The following is a 19000-nucleotide window of genomic DNA, read 5'->3' on the forward strand; positions in this document are numbered from 1 at the left end:
AAATCAAAATGAGATACACTTAAAATGATCTCACATTCGTTTGGATAGGGTGGTTTCCACTAATTTCATTGCATAAAAACATTTTTTCATGACTTGCACCAGTAACATAAATTCAAACCAATTTCAAAAGTTTACAAATTAAAAGATATGTAATTAAATAACTAAATTACTTTTTCATCGTCAATAAAAAACAAAATTTATCTAAAGTCAAATTAGTCATTGTTTAAAACTTTAAAACTTTTGTGTAAAATTCAAATACTATTCGAGTAATTACAGATCCTAGTGGAAACAAATCAAAATATTTTCTAAAAGAAATTTTGGAAATAAAAATATATTTTTAAAGTTTTTTGCATGTCACGTTAATAGTTACTAGTTACTACTAGTTAGAAATTTATGATTTTAGCAAAAAAAATTGAAAACTATAATTGGGTTTTAAAAGTTTCTTTTATTTTTTGTGGGTTAAGCTATTCTTTTTTTTTTGAAATTTAGTTTGTTTTGTTTTTCATTTGCCCTTAATCTAAATTTTAATGGGTGCACAATTATAAATTCTAATGGGTGCACATATAAAATTACTTAGCATTTACACTTTTTTTTTTTAAATATGGGTGCCTGTGCACCCTTCCCTATCATGTGGCTTCGCCCCTGTCTACAAGAACTCTAAAGTTTAAAACATGCGGTTAAAGACATAAATATATACAACTAACTACCTTTGGATTTACAAAAATCTATCTCATGCTTATTACCTTGAATACGTACCGTATGCGACGTGACGCCCATATAAAAGCCAATATATTTTAAAGATGTATAATATGCACACGAACAAGAGAAGAAATATAAAGAATGCTGATGCTTGACGCACAAATGTTGTTATGCGGCTACTTGGGTGGTTGATTTGGAGTTAGGGAAAGCACATGCATATGCAATCGATATATCATATGCAAACACATACAATATAGGTTATATACGCAAAGACTTTTAACAGGTTGTTGGCCAAATGCTTCACCAAAACTTTTCACGGGTTTGTTTTTTATATATTATCATGTTTAACAGAAATGTCTTTTTCAATGAGAAAATAAATCAAATTGATGAATAATACCAACAAATCTTTCCTCAACTACATCCCTCTATCATATCTATACCAAAAATGAACCATAACGTCACTAACCAGACAATAGTTGATCTGTGAGTCTGGATCATTGACAATACAACCAGGAAACAAGATTCTATTTAATCACAACATTGAGATGTGGTTAACAGAGAAAAATTCCAAATTTATAAAAAGGGAGTAAGATAACTTTGTTAGTACTAAATCAGTGATATCTACCCATTAAATAGTCTTCCTTTTCAAGATAAATTTATAGACACATTGCCTAAAAATAATCAAAAGAAATGAATGACAAAATATAATTGTTCAAAAACATTAATATTGTTACAATCCTAATAAAAAAATTACTGGAAAATCAAATTTTAGTCTTCTGATTTAAATATGATCATCATACTTTTTACATATTTGAGATTCCTCCTTGTTTTGTTCTCAATTAATTAGATTCACAAGATTGAATTGAAAAATAGTCAAATACATTTACTAATCAATGAAAATGAAGATATTGTACCACTTGTGTCACTATTGTTAGTATCTTAAAATGGATTCAAAAGAAATAAAATTTCACCAAAAAAGGTTACAAAATCGTGATAATTATGTTATTTTGATCAAGTTTTATGGCTAAACTATTTCTATTTTCCATTTACGATACCACACAACCAATAACGTATTCGATAAATACCAAAATGGATGTAAGAGATTGTTTTAAAAACGGCTTAAATGTTGGTAAATCCCACTATAATTAAAGAACAAATGTGTAAAACTTAAAGTGGATCGTATTCGTATCTTCATACGCTGATATATATTGCCCAGACTTGTTACCATCTTTCTTTTCTTACCAGTTCTATCGAGAGAACCACCAAACCTGGTCTTCAGAAAAGTGAATACAACCATCTGATTCGCAAATGATCACGATTGTAAAAATAACGCTACATGGTATTTTTTTTTCTCATGCAAGAACACATCTAAATTCGATGTGAGTCAGTGAGAGGAAACACTTAAAATAGCCACACAAATTTAACATAGCTTTGTCATAAAAAGACTAACCAAAAAATGTTTTGCAAACTTTAGATATACTCTTTCTCATCATTAAAATGAAAACGTTCTTAAAAAAATCTTGAAAAATGAAAAAAGGATAATAATATAAAATAATTGTACGTACCTAGCGTAACGATTTAGTTTCTCAGGACTACTTGGATTGTTTGCAGTAGTTTTTTTTTCTCGTCTCTTGTGTGAACAACCATCTTCACTGTTGCACATTATATGTGAGAATGTCATAAACTGAAAGATATATTTCCAGATGGGTTGATTTGGTCTACGAACTTTTTATAGAAGAAAATAAAATTTTAAGATTACTTTCTTCCTTCTCTCTTTAACAAAAAAAAAAGATTACTTTCTTCTCGTCAAACTAAACTTGTATATGAGCCTAATCAATGTTATGTGAATTAGCGAGTTTCTTAAAATAATCTCAAAAACACTCTAAGCAAAACCAATATTGTTGTTACACACACTCTGTTTATCATCATAGAGAACAACAATTATCGAAATTAGAAAATTTGAAATTCAAACGCATATTAAAAAAAAAAAAGAATCAAATCAATCAACAAAGATTTTTGAATCAAATTGCTTAAATTTTCTGAAGAATCTTGCATGAAAATCTGATTAGCTGGGAGCTTCGAATCGGATGTAGTCATACATAATCCCTTGGAAAGGACTTACGGACCTTGGCTGCGTGAGAAACAATGTATTCTCGCCTTCTACAAGCTTAGAGCCAGCCACGTCAACATTGAACAACCAGTACAATCCATGTATTCCATGTCTTGCTATCGAGTTGTCTCTCCCGATCAATCCGCTCGTGAACAACGGGCTTGCGTTCGCATCATTTACACGTACTTGGAGTTCGGCAAAAGTAGCCGATGCGATGGCTGCTCGTAAAGTATATGTGTGATCCTTATCAATGTCTTTGAGTTCGAATTTGATTTGCCACGTTGTTCCTTGATATGTTTTGCTATCCTTTTTTCTACAAAAATAAAACGTAACAATATAATGTGCTTAGAATAGAGCGTAATAAATTGAAGAAATAAAAAATGACTGAGATGCTGAGGAAAACCTAGTGACTTGAGCATAAAACCAGTCTTTACTATAGTCGCTAGAGCCAACAACATATACCAAGTCTATATCGGGGTATAGTTCTGCGTATCTTTCCCATAGTCCATATTGTCTGAACCTGCAAGATATTAAAAATCAGTAATCAAAAAGAGATTATTGGTAGAAACTCTAGCTAGAAACTTTATTGGTAGATTTAAATAGTCTACAAAATGTAATAATATTTGTATGTATGTAAAAAAACCTGTCAGGGTGATTTTGATAAAGTTTGTTGATATATTTTGGATTCGGATCAGGAGCATAAAACTCCGCGGCTGATCGATCTGGAAAGCCAATCTCCCACAAGGTTGCACCATTTCTTGGAGGCTGATATACAAGATCTTCCATATACATGTAACAACCTGCACATAGTGAATTATACTAATTACAGTAATATATTTGGTTTAATTATTAATAAAAAAAAAACAAATGTTTTGGGGAGTTTATAGAAAGCAAGAAGGAGAGAGGACCTGGAGTGATGGTGATGATGTCATCGTATTTATAGTCGCCAATAAAACCAGGAATCCATGCATAGAGATTGTATTGGCCTGGTCGTACTCCATTTATGTAAAAGAACCCTTCTTCATCTGTTCTTGTCCAAAATTGATAATCCTGCAAGAATTAAATTACACGTACATAGAATTATATATTATATATTATTTTAATTATAATTATTTTCCATTAAGTTCTTTTTTTACTTATAAGGATGGGGACATGTGGCTAATTTACGTCAAATGCTGAACCTTAAAACTTAAAATCTCACTTTGCATTCTCTTTGCCATGAACCAGCAGCTCCAGGCAGAGCCAAACCAACATAACCTCTATTTGCTGCAATGAAATCTTTATCTACATACCTTCAAAACATAAAATATATATCTTTTAGATGATTGGATACATGTACTTTTGTCATGTAAAGTTACTTGTCTTGAGCAAGAATTTAATATTTAAAGGTAAAAGCAAACGCAAATGCAAGAAACACAACAATGATGCTCTCTGTTGTAGTTTGTTTACCTGTCTTGAACGAGAAGTCTGCCAACAACGTTACCACGTTGCTCTGCTTTCACATAATCATCCGAAGCTGGAAAACTGTAAGGCCAGCTTTCTACTTCCACATTCATCTAAAAAAATTCAAATTTATCAATAATTTGAAATGAAGATCAACAACGTTACCACGTTGCTCTGCTTTCACATAATCATCCGAAGCTGGAAAACTGTAAGGCCAGCTTTCTACTTCCACATTCATCTAAAAAAATTCAAATTTATCAATAATTTGAAATGAAGATATAATATTAGATTGAAAACCTTTTAAAAAAAAAAAAAAAAAAAAAGATATAATATTAGATTTGCTCTTCTAGCTATGTATATAAAGAAGAACCTGAGATTTAGCATCTTGCCAGAGCCAAAGAGGGTCATTATCATCATCAGTAGAGGAGTTTAAATAGACAAAGACCGGTCCAAACACCTTCTTCCATGCCTCTCCTTCACTGAACTTTGGCACTAAATCTTCCCCTGTGTAGTGTGCACTCATAAACACCTGAAGGATCCCACTCTAGGTTACACGACATTCATAAAAAAATTTAGAGAAAAACGTTGGAACAGAAGAGATGTGTATTCTTACAGCAAGAGCAGTGGGTCCAACGTGAGATGTCAAGTTCTGTTTTTGGGGTCCACCGGTTCGGTACTCATGGCTAGGAGTTATGAGCCAGAAACCAACTGATGGTTGCTCCGTGCATATCCATCCATGGACAGTAATGTATTTGTTTTCACATGAATATTGGTACTTATCATCAACCTAAAACCCCAAAGAAGTACCAATAATTAGTACAAGAAAGAAGTTAACCTCTCTTAGTTAGTACTTTACCTCTCCTTTAAATTGAGGCTCAACAGGATTAACAAGTAGAACAGCTTCAGGGTAAGCCAGAGCTTGGCCTCTATCCGGTAACCGGTCATCAGGCAATGGCATGAACCTCTGCCTATCATCAGTTATTGCCATGTAATGAAACCTACATTTTCCGCTAATATTAATGAAAAACTTAAGTGGTAAAAGATGTGTTAGGAAGTGAAGGAGTGATTTTTTTTGTAGTTACTTCTCCTTTCTGAGCTTGAAGGCAATTCTAGTTTCAGCTATTGAGAAAGCAGGCCATTCTTTCAAGTGCTCGTAGATGGCGTAAGTGTAGAATCCTGACGACCCACGAAGCATAACAAATCTGTTTCCACAGTGTTTTCATGTCATAATCTGAAAAAAGTGTAATATGAAAGTTCATGCATGTCAAAGATAGTAAGGACCTTTTGTCAATGTTTAAAGGGACAGCTTTGCCTTCTTGCGATGGATCCCATTTTCTTGTGAAAGAAATCTCAATCTGTTCTTCGTTTTCTATTATTACCTCAAACTTTGTTCCTTTTATTCTGTTACAAAAAGAAAATAGTCATTAAGTAACGGTTGCTTTGAACTTCTTTGAACTTCAATTTTGTAAGCTTATGAAGAAGACTTACACATCAAATGTACCAGCGGTTCCTGGTCCACTCCAAACGAGGTCCCAATACCTGAAGAAATGTATAGTCTTTATATCCATAGGAGAAAACAGAGAGAAGCATGCAAAAAACTATTATTACAAACATAAAGGATGGATCATATATGTTTGAACAAAAAAAAGGATCATATATATATCACATTACCCTCTGTTGGATTCTTCATTAAGAACCTCGAGCAAGTTATCAATGCCATTATACTCGATACCTGTAACAATTCCATCAGGCTTTGATAATGTAACACGAGCAATGCCATTATCCATCACCACCTGATCAGAGCCATTAATACACCATCAATATAGAAATATTTCATCAAAAACGTTACACTCTTGTTTAGTATCTGCAGGTAAATGAACGCATAGATAAGAACATGAGAAGAGTTCAAGTAAACCAACATGATTGCCCTTATCTTGCAACTGGAGTTTAACAGAAGACATTGTCAAAATGTCTTTCTCCGCTTTGGTCTGAACCTAAAAGTACATGTACACCCTTTCCTATACGTATATGTGCATATATATGGATCAAAATTAAAGAACTTATGTTGCCTTAAACGTGAGATAAAGCAAGTTGGGTATAGTGGAGATAATCTCTTGACTTCGTCGTCAAAACAGTTTGGTTAGTTTACAACAAAATGCTTAAAATAGCCGCAATGATCATCATAGTGACATTCGTGTCGTGTGTGTCTCAAGGCTATCACTTACGTCTCTTCTAAAAACAATACCATTTTTGTGTGCTTCATTTAGGTTAGGTAAACTTTTCCCTCTCCCCCTTAAAAAGTCAACCTTCACTAACAAGACACAAAAGTCCAGGCCCAAGCCCAACTCTACGAGGCCCAAATTCACAAAAGTCAGAGCATCGCCATATCCTTTCGGTTTCACTCACTTGCCCCGCCTCCTCCTCTGTTCCTTCTTCTTCCCCCATTCTCACTGTCCTCCCTAAACCTTATCTCAGACAGAACTAAAGTCAGTTACTTTATCTAATGTTCTGAACTTGCTATATCGTTATCTCCATGGATTTGATGGTGTCCACAAGCAGTGTACAAGAAGGGCTCTCCTTGATTCAACAATTTCATCGCGAGTACAGTAAACTTGATGTCCTCGGTCGTACCTCTCGTAACGTCAACTCCAGACTCTCTCTCGGGTCACGAAAAAGGAACCGACTTGTTCTCGCCTCCGCAGCCTCTGGTCTCAACGGCAGAGCTCAAAAGTTCGAAACTTTAGCTTCTGGGGTTAACGGCAACGGTCACTACAGCTCTCCCAACTCCCCTTTCGCCTTGGAAGACGCGGAGAGCAACAACCATTTGCGTCAGCTCGTCAGAGCCGGCGAGTTGGAGGAAGGATTCAAGTTCCTCGAGAACATGGTCTACCACGGGAACGTCCCCGACATCATCCCCTGCACGACGCTGATCCGCGGCTTCTGCAGGATGGGGAAGACCAAGAGAGCCGCCAAGATCCTGGATATTCTTGAAGGCTCTGGTGCTGTCCCCGATGTGATAACTTACAACGTGATGATCAGCGGATACTGCAAAGCCGGGGAGATCAACAGCGCTTTGTCTCTTCTCGATAGGATGAGTGTTTCTCCCGATGTAGTCACTTACAACACCATCTTGCGTTCTCTTTGCGATAGCGGGAAGCTGAAGCAGGCCATGGAGGTTCTCCATAGGCAGCTTAAGAGAGACTGTTATCCTGATGTGATTACTTACACTATATTGATTGAAGCTACTTGTAAAGAGAGTGGTGTTGGTGAGGCGATGAAGCTTTTGGATGAGATGAGGGTTAAAGGGTGTACCCCTGACGTTGTGACTTATAATGTTTTGGTGAATGGGATTTGTAAAGAAGGGAGGTTGGATGAAGCGATTAAGTTCTTGAATGATATGCCGTCTTATGGTTGTCAGCCGAATGTGATTACGCATAACATTATCCTTAGGAGTATGTGTAGCACGGGGAGGTGGATGGATGCTGAGAAGCTTCTTGCTGACATGCTGCGTAAAGGCTTTTCGCCGAGTGTTGTCACTTTCAACATCTTGATTAACTTCTTGTGCAGGAAAGGCTTGCTTGGACGAGCGATTGATATCTTGGAGAAGATGCCTAAGCATGGATGCCAGCCGAACTCCTTGAGTTACAACCCGTTGCTTCACGGGTTCTGCAAGGAGAAGAAGATGGATAGGGCGATCGAGTATCTGGAGAGGATGGTCTCTCGTGGCTGTTACCCGGACATTGTGACTTACAACACTATGTTAACGGCTTTGTGTAAAGATGGAAAAGTTGAAGATGCGGTTGAGATACTTAACCAGCTTAGTAGCAAGGGGTGTTCGCCTGTGCTGATCACTTATAATACTGTTATTGATGGGCTTGCGAAAGCTGGGAAGACAGGGAAGGCGATAAAGCTGCTGGACGAGATGCGTGCGAAGGATCTGAGGCCTGATACCATCACCTACTCCTCTCTTGTTGGGGGGTTGAGCAGGGAAGGGAAAGTAGATGAAGCTATCAAGTTTTTCCATGAGTTTGAGCGGATGGGCGTTAGGCCAAACGCGGTTACTTTCAACTCTATAATGCTGGGGCTCTGCAAGACTCGGCAGACGGACCGTGCCATCGACTTCTTGGTTTATATGATCAACAGAGGGTGTAAACCGACTGAGACATCGTACACTATTCTGATAGAAGGCATAGCTTATGAAGGTATGGCGAAGGAAGCTCTGGAGCTGCTCAGTGTGCTTTGTAACAAGGGGCTGATGAAGAGAAGCTCAGCAGAGCAAGTTGCAGGGAAATGTAGCAGTAAGTAGTTCAATCACTAAAAGAACGTTTCACTTGGTTCATTTCTATTTGTTATGTCTTAGGTTCAGTTTTGATTTGTCAGAATTTTGGTTTTTGGAGTTTGCATATCAAATATGAAACAGCTGTTACCACTATCATTTGGTCTTATTTATATATATTCAAACACATACCATCTATCATACTGTTAAGGAGATCCTTCAAGACGAATGTAGTCATACATAATCCCTTGAAAGGGACCATTGCATCTTGGCTGTTTCAGGAATATCGTGTTATCACCTTGCACAAACCTGTTTCCCGGTATGTTCACCGTGTACAGCATGTAAACTCCGTGGATACCGTGCCTTGCAATCGAGTTGTCTCTCCCTATAAGTCCGGTTGTGAACAAAGGACGTGTTGCTTCAGCATCATTGACTCTCACCTGGAGATAGAACAAATATTTAATAAACAACTTGTTTATCTCTGTAGACATATGAGTTTTCTATTCTTACCTGCAACTCTGCTAAGGTTGCAGATGCTATGGCTACTCGCAGTTTGTAACTCGCCTTTTGATCAATGTTTTCGAGTTTAAACCTAATCTGCCAAGTTGTTCCTTCGTGCCCATCTCCTTTCTTCCTAGGCACATGAGCAAAGAACCAGTCTCTGCGGTAATCGCTTACACCAATTGTGTAAACAAGGTCATTATTTGGATACAAATCTGTGTATCTCTTCCACAAACCATATTGCCTGAACCTGCAAAAGTCAAGAGAGGGTGGTGCTTAGTTTGCCTAATTGCACATTCAAGCAGTAAGGTTGACAAAAGTGTAGCTCATAAAACCTGTCTTGAGGATGGACTAAAACTCTGTTAACAAGTGTGGGATCAGGATCTGGGATAAAGAACTCGGAAGCTTTTCGGTCGGGGATGCCGATTTCCCACAAGGTAGGTCCATCTCTTGGAGGTTCATAGACGATATCACCCATTTCAATCTTGCACCCTGTGGTGTTATGTCCATCAAGAATTGGCTGATATTATCAGAGATTATAGTAATTGATAGAACAAGCTTACCTGAAGTCACAGAAACAACAATGTTGTTATGATAATCTCCAATGAAGCCAGGGACCCATGCATAGAGATTGTACTCGCCAGGACGCACATTGTCTATCGAAAAGTAGCCAGCCTCATCTGTTATCGCCCAAAATTGGTATCCCTGGTAAGACATTAAAAGTTAAAGAATCCAAAAGGTATTGAGAATGTTGATAACTGAGAATGTTTGAGGGAAGAAGATCACCTTGCATTCTATTTGCCAGGAACCAGCATCACCAGGTGGAGCCAAACCCACATAAGCACCTTGTGCTGAAATCAAATCATTGCTTACGAACCTATACAACAATCAAGGCGATAGTGTGGAATGTTAAACCGGTAAGAAATAAATAACAGAAACAATGCAAACTAAAGGAAGTAATCTAATACCTATCGCAAACAAGTAATCTACCACGGGCAGTGCCACGTTCTTCAGACTTTGGGTAGTCCTCAGATGCCACAAAGCTATAAGGCCAACTTTCAACCTCAGCCATCATCTGCAGATTAACTCGTTTAAGTTAACCCTTCACTATAACAAGTCTATTTTTTTCTATTAAAATGCTTAGAAATGAGATTCTGAGCTGCTTCCCGCGTACCTTTATCTTAGCATCATCCCACAAGAAGAGTGAATCATCTCTAGCAGCTGTGGAGTTTAAGTAAATGAAGACAGGGCCATAGACTTTCTTCCAAGGCTCACCACATTCAAAGCGAGGCATCATTGTTTTCCCCGCATAATGTGTACTGTGAAACACCTGATATATTCACAATCACAATGGAAAATCAAGATCAAGAGTGTGCTAATAAACAGTCACCACATTGGTCATAGGGGACACTTACTGCAAGGGTGGTTGGGCCAACATGTGAGGTAAGGTTTTGTTTGAGTGGTCCGCCAGATCGGAACTCATTACTGGGCGTAATTTGCCAGAATCCTACTGGCGGATCAAAGGATATCCATCCATGTACTCTCAGATCTTTATTCTCACATGAGTATTGGTACTTGTCATCTACCTGTAAGAGAGTTTACGGATTCATGTTTTAGTAGAAAGGAGACTAAACAGTTCAAACAACTCATGGGATAATACACAAATGTACTTCTAACTTGTAAATGATTGAAACAATGTTATGGAACTCATACTTCGCCTTGTAGGTGTGGATCACAAGGAGCAGTGAGCAAGGAAGCTTCCTGGTAATCTAGAGTTTGGCATCTTCCTTTGCATAGATCATCTGGAAAAGGCATTATCCTTTTTCTGTCATCTGCCACCGCCATGTAATGGAATCTGTATAAAACAATCACCAATGAAGATATAAATATATATATATAGATGAGATATCAAACAACTATTTTAATTCATATCAGACAAATATTACTTGTCTTTTCTGAGCTTGAAGGCGATTCTTGTTTCCCCAAGCTCAAACCCAGGCCACTCTTTAAGGTGTTCATAAATGCCGTACGTGTAAACTCCAGAAGAGCCACGAAGCATTATAAACCTGAAAGTCAAGAACATCATGTCAATAAATGTCTCTTCTCTACTTCTGTTTCCCGTCAAAAGGGAAAATACATAATGAAAAATGATAGACCTTTTATCGATATTCAGAGGAATGTACTTCCCCTCAAGGGATGGATTCCATGTTCTTAGAAATGAGATCTCGACCTGTTCTTCAGTCTCGACTATCACCCTGAAACTCTCTCCACTGATGCTGTATAGATACAATCAAATGATTCACCAAACACATTTCAAGGTGCATGTGCTTCTAATGCTAAAGAATGTTAAGGGTAAATGCTTAGAGGACATACACATCAAATATTCCCTTGCCTCCAGGTTCATTCCAGTGCAGGTCCCAGTACCTATACATTCAGATAACAACTTGACTTCTCCATCGAAGAAAACAGTATAAACCATCAAACATGAGTCATACATACCCTCTATTGGTCTCCTTGTTACGAATCTCAAGCACATTGTCAACACCGTTATACTTTATGCCGGTGATGATACCACCTGGATTTGAAAGTGTAACTTGGAGGATTCCATTGTCCATCACAACCTGAAACATGTTTGTCTTCAGTTTGTAAGGAAAGAAAGATAAAAAGCGGAAACATTAACAGACTGAGAAAGTTGCATTACATAACGGTCACTGATATGCAGCCGGACACCTTGAGGAGGCATCCTGCGATCCTGTCTATGTCTAAGACCACTTGTACCTTCACCTGTCCCTGTTGAGCCTAGTATTAGTGTAAGAACAAAAGTCTCAACGCTTTTTGGCTTGTAGAAAAATTAATTACACGAACATGAGCATTCCTTCTTTACAAAGCAGAAAGCAGCAACATGAGATGATCAAAGAAGAGAAGTGTTTTGTCTAAAAATAAGGCTTTTGTAGCGGCCGTAAATATAGGATCTTTAGAACTGGTCTTTAAAACAATATGCTATACCAAATATTCTTATTAAATATTATAACTCTCTGATCGTTTAAAGTCTCTGCCTTTTTAGATTCATACGCATAGCCACTAAAGGGGGAAACCTTTCTACAAAGAAACGAATCTGGTTTGATGAAGGAGAAGGAAAAACAGTTAAGAATGTCATTAGGAACTAAAGTAAAGGGACAAAACGATTAAAAAGCAGACAACAAAGTAAAATTGTTCATTCATCTAGGCTAAAAATACAAACTTTTCTGTCGTAATTTCGTTGAACAGAGTTAATAATCTTTCTTTGTGAAGCGAGGTTAAAACAGAGGATCAAGAAGCCATTAGCAGAGAAAGAAGGGAAGAGGGAGCAATACAGTGGTGGTCGGCGTTGGAAGCGGTTTCATGGTTGGTGAAACGATGCAAGAGCCGATCAGCCAGTTTCTTCATCACTACTTGGCGCAAGCGATCACTACCGAAGCCTATCTGCGCTCACAAGTGTACGTGTTACCGATCTACAGAGAGACTGCTTTAGTGTTTGATCAAACCAAAGCGCATGTGTGTCTTTTGTTTCAGTTGCGTCAGCGTTTCGTTATAACGCTCGAGTGTATGTATCTATCCCGGTTTTATATCTCAAGTTCAATTATACTTCCGGTTCAATTTCTTCAGACCGGAATTGGACCGGGTTTAGAAACCAAACCGATTACTCATATGGCAGAAGTCTTCTTGAGTTTTTTTGTTCCTGAAAACTCTTTTTATTGAAACCAAATATAAAAGAAAGTCTCATGGTAAATCAACTTAAACAATCTTTAGGGAAGAACACCTCTGTCTCAGTAAGCATTTCAAATGTATAAAACCCCTTCCTTTGAATCTGTCTGGAAGGGAGTTTGAGCAGATTTACAGAAGTACACACGAGCTATGTCTCTCTCTCTCTGCTTAGCTCCCCTCAGGCTTCCTCTGGAAGAAGAGCGATCCTATTAAGACAGCTATTCCCGTTATAGCTATCGTGAAGAACAGCCTTTTGTTAGAAACACCATTATCTCTTCTCCTCCTGCCGTTTCCATCTCCTTCTGCTGCTCTTGGGATCCTTCTACACATTAGAATACTAAATGATAAAGTCTTTGAATCAGAGTTTTAGAAAGAAAACGATGCAAGATCAGAAAATGTACCTGGATGATTCAACATTGTTGAGCACAGAACCAGGGCACTTGGTTTCGTGGTTATATGTTTCACGCAATCTAACATAACTGTTGCATTGGTAACAGAGTTGCGTGCGGTTGCCACATACTTCCTGAGTTTATGTAACCCGAGAGAATCAAGATTAATCACTTCATTGGAGATAAAAGGAGAAATCTGTGAAAGATACTAAAGTGATAACCTGATGCTCGGCAAGATCAACTGCAGGCAATGGAAACTCACAGAACTCGCACGTTACCATCCTCTTAGGGCAGATTTCTTCTGTATGACTATTAAAAACCTCACGGTCTATGGTTTCTTTGCACATCGAGCATGGCACCTTCTCAATGCAGTTCAATAGGAATGTCATAAGAGAAAGGTCATTTCGAAAATCTAGCAGCATCTAAAACCAATACGCAGATACTATAACCACCACCATACGAAACTATGGAAATCATTTTAATCAACATGTCTCAAGTCTAAACATCAAACTATTCAAAGTCTTGAATTCGCATGGATATTACTAAGAAAAGTTCCTCAAATCAAAGACCGGTAAAAGGTAAAAAAAAAAAACATTTGTACCGGAGCATGTGTGTTCAAGAAGTGTTCCTCAGCATGCTTTTTAGGAACCATATCACCACAAATCTTGCATTTTTCTAGATTCCGGGCACAATGTACACGATGCAGATCGATATTTGGAGCTGGAATGTCTCTGTCACTGAAAACATTAGGATTGTCAGTAGGCTAAGCCTAATGATGCATGACTCGGTTCATATAACTTAATAAGGTAGTCTCAAGGAAGGAGGGAACAACCATCCAAGTAGATGCTAAACCATTGGACATAGAAAAGGAACTGAGTTTTAGTGATCCCAATCAGAACTAGGGCATTCAAAAAGTCCCAGTCTAGCATAAAAAAACGCTACAATGACTAAACCAAGCACACATAGATAGCCCTCTAGGAACTATACAAACCATCAAAGTTAAGTTAAAGCAAGCCAGGATAGACGGAATTTAATCAAACCAGGATGCTGATGAATGCAAACAAGGCCCAAACGGTATTGGAGAAAATAATTAAAGTAAAGGTAAGCCAAAGTTTCTAGCAAGGTTGTATTGTATGAATGATAAAATCTGTAAAACACTAACCAGATCCCAAATTTCATAAGTCATCCATAGTTTTATTTAGAATTCTCTCACAAAACATCAAAACTGTACATTTAATATCATGAATGAGAGATGGTGTGACAAAAAGCAACCTCTTTCAAAGTAGATGACCAAATAAAAATCAACTCTTTTTTTTTTTTTTTTTTGCAAAATGGTTTGAAAAATCATTATAATATTAATAGCACAACCCCTACATCGGAATCCCTAGTTATATAAATCAAGTAGCTCATAAGTTTCTTCAAATCCAATTCCCACACAAAATGTTACTATAACTTTCAATCAGTTCCCAAATTTTCATGACTTCTGCGAGTCCACAAAGAATTGCACAAAGTCATTTCGCCAAAAACGAAATTCGCAAATCCGATCAAATCAAAAGAAAAATCAATAAAATTACATACCAGTGGTTGCATACGATGGTGATTTCTCCGGTCTCAGAGGCCATCGTCTAGCTTGCGGAACGAAGTAAGAGATCAGATGACGAGGAAGACGATGATCAGAGGAAAGCGAGATTTCAGAATCACCCGATGATGTGAGATGATTCAAGCACCGATCTTTTAACCTCAGATTTTATTCGAGAGAGAGAGAGAGAAGGAAGAGGAGGTTTAATTTATTAATTAATAGAGTATGGGTTGAACCGAACTTTTAGATTAATTAATTAATTAATGTAATGAACTACTCCTACTTATTTAGCCTCAGACACTATTAACGCGCCACGCTCCTTTGTTCGCACTGAAGTGCACGCGGCTCATTGCCACATATGCACTCTCTCATTCCCATGGTAGATATTTTTTTTTGAACATTATGGTAGATATTTTTTTTTTCTGATCAATCACATGGTACATACTTGGTAATAAGTATTTTTATAATAAAATCGACAACAACCACAAACACAGACGGACCTTGTTTGTTAAAATACGCAACAACAATTTAAGTAAAAAAAATTATGAATACACAGAGATTCACAAGAAGTAAACCTTTATTAATAAAAACAAAACAGAAATAACAAAAGAAAGAGTTTCACACGCATGGCATGCGACATGCCTGTCCACGATAGACAAAATGATGATCGGCGGTGGTTTTATTAGCTACGTAATGCTTTACTGGTTCCAATATTCAACCGTTATGTGCATATATGGCATGCCAACATAAACACACGCAATTCACATGCGCATGCCTTCTATTCAAACGTGTGAATGGAGGTTGAAGGTGGACTAACGTATTTTCTACTATTGTAAGTCGTTAATGTATATGCTTCCATGTCACTGCACTTAAAAAATTAAGAACAAATATTTAGAAATAGCATTATACTTCAAATCTCCTTTCTTAACGTCTTAACTCTAGTTACCTCTTCTCGAGCCGAATTGACCGTAGTTCACAATTGGCAAACCTAAACAAAAGAAAATAGATCAATGATATATCAATTCAGAAAATATCTTAGAGCGCATAAATAAACAAGAGAGTGGGAGTAGTATAATTACCTTTTAAGGTGATTATCTTCAACAGGTGTGCCAACTTTTTCATGCAGCGCACGTAGTGTTTGTTGCAAAAATATCCCATGGCTAACAACTGCAATGTCTTTCTCCGGCCTCTCCCATAACCTACATTTTTTTTTTAATTATTAGACTGTTACAATAATGTTGGGAAATACATAAATATTACCTGATTTTACAATGTGTACTTGCAATTATTATGTACGTTTATAAAATTGTAGAAACTAACTCCACGGAGTTGTACCTAAATTTTGAATCGTATGTCGACTTGTTAATTATAAGCAGAACGACTATGTGGAGTTATTAATTTTGATATATGAAAATGGGTACTAATTAACTAATGACAGTTTTTGTTTAGTTTAATGTTACTTTTGTGTTTTGTTTCACGCCAACTAGTTTTGTGCTTAACAGAAAGGCAAATGAGAAAGTCAAAAGAAAAGAAAGGTATGGTGGTCACCATTTGAGAAAGTGAAGGCCTCTAGCAGAAACATCTTCCATGTCTTCCCTCTCCTCTGCTTGCCATAGAGTATCTTCATCACTCTCTATCTATAACCAAATGAATAATTAATTTCTTAAGATTTGAAAATGAAAACAAGATCATTTTGAACTTCTAGAAATTCGGTGAGAGATTTAACTACCATTGTAAAGTCGACCTCTGAGAAACAAGTGCGATAGGTACCTATACTTTCTCTTTTGTCACACGGATATAATCCCTGCGGATATCGAACAATGGATCAAAGTGCATAGTTATTCATTTTGATTCCTTACTGGAACATATGTGGCAATCATTCATTATAAATTGATTGTTTTTATTAATAACGAAGCTGTGATTCTATTAATGAGCGAGATATGTTAAGGACGATTCTATTGATTCTTCTCCACGAAAATCTGAGTGCTCAAGTTCATAGTCATTTATATAGCATTGTTCCGCTATATCTTCTTATATAATTAAAAGAAAAGTAATTCATATTTATTTCCTGGTTAAAAGAATTAATATTACCATGCGTTCTCTACAAATCTCAAGTGCTACAATTGGAGGGGAGTGGTTAACTTTTGGAAAGATATCGGATTGATTCGTATCTTCTTGTCCCCTAAATATTCCAACTGAAGTTTGCATTGCCCTGAAATTGTATCGACAGTGTTACTATCAGGGTATCAAAGAATCCTAACCCATCCAATTTTTTTTTTGCTAAAAAAAAAGTTAAACCTAAGTTTATTAAAGACACGGATCTAATTCCCGGATGGGAGGTCCAACCCACGGATGAATCCTTTTCCGGGTATTCAAATGGGTCGTAAGCATGGATCCATATCCGCGTGGCCACATGTGAAACTAATAATTTCGCACTAAGGGGGAAGTCGATCCCGACCTAGACCAATAGGATAACTCCTCATCTAATGAAAACTACTGCCACCGCGATGTGGTTAACCCATCCAAATTTGTCGTGGCATAATATATTTTTGCGGTCGTTGACCGGTCACTCACCAAAGAACCACGGTGATAGAGACACCAACGCTAACCCGCCATGTTTTATGATGCGAGTCTCACGGATCAAACCACAGTTTTCTCAAAAAATAATTATTTTCTTCTTGTTTCATTGAAAAAGTAAACGAACTATCTTTTAAGTTTAATTTTATACACAGTAAAATATCAATATGATGGATCATAGGCTTATAGTTACTTAATCAATTAAATAAAAATAGATAAATATTTTTTTAAAAATACAGGCAATTTTAGTTTATTTAAAACAAAACTATTAGTGAACCATCTAAGAATTTAAACTACCAAATGGAAAAATAATTAATCATCGTTGACAGATGTAAATGTTAGATATACCTTATCTTAGACCTGCACGTCATTTATTTCACTAATAATAATGTCTATGGTTTACCAAATTTTTTAACTAAAATCTAAGTTTTGGAAGCTCTACCTAAAATTTCCTGACCAAATTAAGAAAAAGTGGTAGGTAGGAGTAGCAGTACCTGCGCAATGGAGAGGTAATCACTAACTGGACAGTGTTTAGTAATCCTGATTTACTGATTTCTTTCCTCATGTTAGAAACCTACAAAATTATATCGAGAATTTCAGAAATTAACATTGATAAGGGACCTTTTAAAATTCTTAATATGAATATAATATTAAGCACTAAAGTTTTGATAAATGTCTAAAGAATCTCAAACTAGTATATTTTTCAAAGAAGAGATTTTCACTCTTTTTTTTCCTTTTTTTTTGTAACACTCTTTTTCGCTTTTTGTATTCCGCTTTTTGTAACACAAAAAGAATAAAATAAATAATTTTTTTTCCCCTTTTTGTAACACTCTTTTTTTTTCCTATTTTCTATTTTTCTCATGAAAGATTCTTTTAAAATACTACTAAATTAAGACTCTCATACTTATATGCAGGAGGCCATTTCGCAATCTTCGGTAATAAAACAACAGATGCTAAAAAAATACAGGAGGGCATCTCAATTTCTTATATATATCTCCTTCTCACCTGTTGAATACCCGTTTGAGAGAGACGGGCATCGAACAGCTTGCCAGATAAAGCAGTCAATTCTCCTTTCTCTATTGCTACATTGTGGATTCCTTGTGCATGTCTCACCTTTCATCCATTTCCGGTCCAACACACGATATTAAAATCTATCACATGTATCCTTTACCTTTACGTACTATATATCTCAAAATCAAGCCATGAGAATTTGTCTGTAAACGATGTGAAAGTTTCACCCTTTATCAAAATGTGAAATTTCAAAATTCAATCTGTTGACGTCATATGACATAGGCCAACTGATGGAAGGTGAATATTGTTACCATTACTTGGTGATATCTTGTAGGTCAGTATGTTCTGACTGTTTTTTTGTGCTTACGTTTGCGTATACGGTATACCTTATTGTAAATGTGTACTTTTTGCAACTTCCAATTTTGTTAATTGTAAACATCTATATTATTAAAAAATAAGTACCCATTTGAAAATGTTCTTACTTCATTAATTAAACTCTTTTTTTGTATTTTTCAGTTACATTTATGAAATATCCTAAAACGAATAAAACTGCCTAATTTATTACTTCTCTTTTCAGTTACATTAATGAAATATGCTTAAATGAATTTAAACTTCCAATTTTATTGTTTGTCTTTTTTAGTTACCTTAATGAAATATCCTTAAATAAATTT

The 19000-nt window shown here is 36.5% G+C and overlaps 6 protein-coding genes across 14 annotated transcripts in view; 1 reads left to right on the plus strand and 5 right to left on the minus strand.

The window, feature by feature from the left end:
• The window catches only part of LOC106295821 (probable rhamnogalacturonate lyase B), a 6115-nt gene extending 4889 nt beyond the window's left edge, over nt 1–1226 (minus strand). The window contains exon 1 of the mRNA XM_013731812.1: nt 1166–1226. Within this exon, the coding sequence (XP_013587266.1) occupies nt 1166–1197 (32 nt within the window). The 5' untranslated portion in view covers nt 1198–1226. The remainder of the gene's footprint in view (nt 1–1165) is intronic.
• Nucleotides 1227–2582: 1356 nt separating this feature from the next.
• LOC106294702 (probable rhamnogalacturonate lyase B) lies at nt 2583–6473 on the minus strand. 2 transcript variants are annotated; one of them, XM_013730329.1, is made up of 15 exons: nt 6172–6473; nt 5924–6045; nt 5741–5791; nt 5534–5653; nt 5335–5454; nt 5109–5250; nt 4866–5039; nt 4623–4781; nt 4418–4490; nt 4259–4292; nt 4011–4101; nt 3718–3859; nt 3453–3609; nt 3213–3329; nt 2583–3122 (listed from the first exon to the last, which is right to left on the minus strand). In XM_013730329.1, the coding sequence occupies exons 1-15, from the start codon at nt 6211–6213 to the stop codon at nt 2765–2767; spliced, it is 1902 nt and encodes a 633-aa protein (XP_013585783.1). In that variant the 5' UTR covers nt 6214–6473; the 3' UTR covers nt 2583–2764. The 2 variants fall into 2 exon arrangements, with proteins under 2 accessions (XP_013585783.1, XP_013585782.1); XM_013730328.1 differs by lacking the exon at nt 4418–4490 and having other exon boundaries at nt 4259–4365.
• A 200-nt stretch (nt 6474–6673) lies between these two features.
• LOC106294703 (pentatricopeptide repeat-containing protein At1g09900) lies at nt 6674–8724 on the plus strand. The gene has a single exon (XM_013730330.1). It carries the CDS (start codon nt 6786–6788, stop codon nt 8556–8558), a length of 1773 nt encoding a protein of 590 aa, XP_013585784.1. The 5' UTR covers nt 6674–6785; the 3' UTR covers nt 8559–8724.
• Nucleotides 8656–12599, minus strand: LOC106294701 (rhamnogalacturonate lyase B). Of its 2 annotated transcripts, none has more exons than XM_013730326.1 (15): nt 12383–12599; nt 11731–11819; nt 11529–11650; nt 11403–11453; nt 11186–11305; nt 10976–11095; nt 10743–10884; nt 10445–10615; nt 10204–10359; nt 9998–10104; nt 9816–9906; nt 9593–9734; nt 9365–9521; nt 9039–9279; nt 8656–8968 (listed from the first exon to the last, which is right to left on the minus strand). In XM_013730326.1, exons 1-15 carry the CDS (start codon nt 12453–12455, stop codon nt 8735–8737), a joined length of 2016 nt encoding a protein of 671 aa, XP_013585780.1. In that variant the 5' UTR covers nt 12456–12599; the 3' UTR covers nt 8656–8734. The 2 variants fall into 2 exon arrangements, with proteins under 2 accessions (XP_013585780.1, XP_013585779.1); XM_013730325.1 differs by having other exon boundaries at nt 11731–11828; nt 12383–12576.
• Nucleotides 12600–12648: 49 nt separating this feature from the next.
• LOC106294704 (TRAF-type zinc finger domain-containing protein 1) lies at nt 12649–14937 on the minus strand. 3 transcript variants are annotated; one of them, XR_001260898.1, is made up of 6 exons: nt 14741–14937; nt 13764–13899; nt 13384–13521; nt 13175–13296; nt 12888–13095; nt 12649–12855 (listed from the first exon to the last, which is right to left on the minus strand). XR_001260898.1 is itself a non-coding variant. In XM_013730332.1 (5 exons), exons 1-5 carry the CDS (start codon nt 14782–14784, stop codon nt 12942–12944), a joined length of 591 nt encoding a protein of 196 aa, XP_013585786.1. In that variant the 5' UTR covers nt 14785–14937; the 3' UTR covers nt 12777–12941. The 3 variants fall into 3 exon arrangements, 2 of the variants coding, with proteins under 2 accessions (XP_013585786.1, XP_013585785.1); XM_013730332.1 differs by having other exon boundaries at nt 12777–13092; XM_013730331.1 differs by having other exon boundaries at nt 12777–13095.
• Nucleotides 14938–15192: 255 nt separating this feature from the next.
• LOC106344170 (phosphoglycerate mutase-like protein 1) overlaps nt 15193–19000 on the minus strand; it is a 5784-nt gene continuing 1976 nt past the window's right edge. The window contains exons 2-9 of one of the 5 annotated variants that reach the window (XM_013783583.1): nt 18324–18431; nt 17813–17892; nt 16833–16953; nt 16471–16545; nt 16290–16374; nt 15821–15940; nt 15688–15729; nt 15193–15609 (exon numbers count right to left, since the gene is read on the minus strand). In XM_013783583.1, the coding sequence (XP_013639037.1) occupies nt 15602–15609; nt 15688–15729; nt 15821–15940; nt 16290–16374; nt 16471–16545; nt 16833–16953; nt 17813–17892; nt 18324–18431 (639 nt within the window). In that variant the 3' untranslated portion in view covers nt 15193–15601. Of the gene's footprint in view, nt 15610–15687; nt 15730–15820; nt 15941–16289; nt 16379–16470; nt 16546–16832; nt 16954–17812; nt 17893–18323; nt 18432–19000 lie in introns of all 5 variants that reach the window. The other 4 variants (XM_013783582.1, XM_013783580.1, XM_013783579.1 and 1 more) reach the window with 4 other exon arrangements.

Source organism: Brassica oleracea, chromosome C5 (genome assembly GCF_000695525.1).
Source record: "Brassica oleracea var. oleracea cultivar TO1000 chromosome C5, BOL, whole genome shotgun sequence".
Taxonomy (NCBI): Eukaryota; Viridiplantae; Streptophyta; class Magnoliopsida; order Brassicales; family Brassicaceae; genus Brassica; species Brassica oleracea.

Excerpts from the sequence above, each read along its gene's own strand:
- LOC106294702 (XM_013730328.1), bottom strand. The coding sequence starts at position 6,213 with ATGTCTTCTGTTAAACTCCAGTTGCAAGATAAGGGCAATCAT. Across the intron at positions 5,455-5,533 it reads CCTTTAAACATTGACAAAAG|ATTTGTTATGCTTCGTGGGT; the intron begins GTCCTTACTATC and ends CTGTGGAAACAG. Across the intron at positions 3,860-4,010 it reads CATGGCAAAGAGAATGCAAA|GATTATCAATTTTGGACAAG; the intron begins GTGAGATTTTAA and ends TAATTCTTGCAG.
- LOC106294703 (XM_013730330.1), top strand. The coding sequence starts at position 6,786 with ATGGATTTGATGGTGTCCACAAGCAGTGTACAAGAAGGGCTCTCCTTG.
- LOC106294701 (XM_013730325.1), bottom strand. The coding sequence starts at position 12,455 with ATGAAGAAACTGGCTGATCGGCTCTTGCATCGTTTCACCAACCATGAA. Across the intron at positions 9,522-9,592 it reads TGTTGTTTCTGTGACTTCAG|GGTGCAAGATTGAAATGGGT; the intron begins GTAAGCTTGTTC and ends ATAACACCACAG. Across the intron at positions 8,969-9,038 it reads CAACCTTAGCAGAGTTGCAG|GTGAGAGTCAATGATGCTGA; the intron begins GTAAGAATAGAA and ends TTCTATCTCCAG.
- LOC106294704 (XM_013730331.1), bottom strand. The coding sequence starts at position 14,784 with ATGGCCTCTGAGACCGGAGAAATCACCATCGTATGCAACCACTG. Across the intron at positions 13,522-13,763 it reads TCTTGAACACACATGCTCCG|GTGCCATGCTCGATGTGCAA; the intron begins GTACAAATGTTT and ends TGCATTGAGAAG. Across the intron at positions 13,096-13,174 it reads AACAATGTTGAATCATCCAG|AAGGATCCCAAGAGCAGCAG; the intron begins GTACATTTTCTG and ends TCTAATGTGTAG.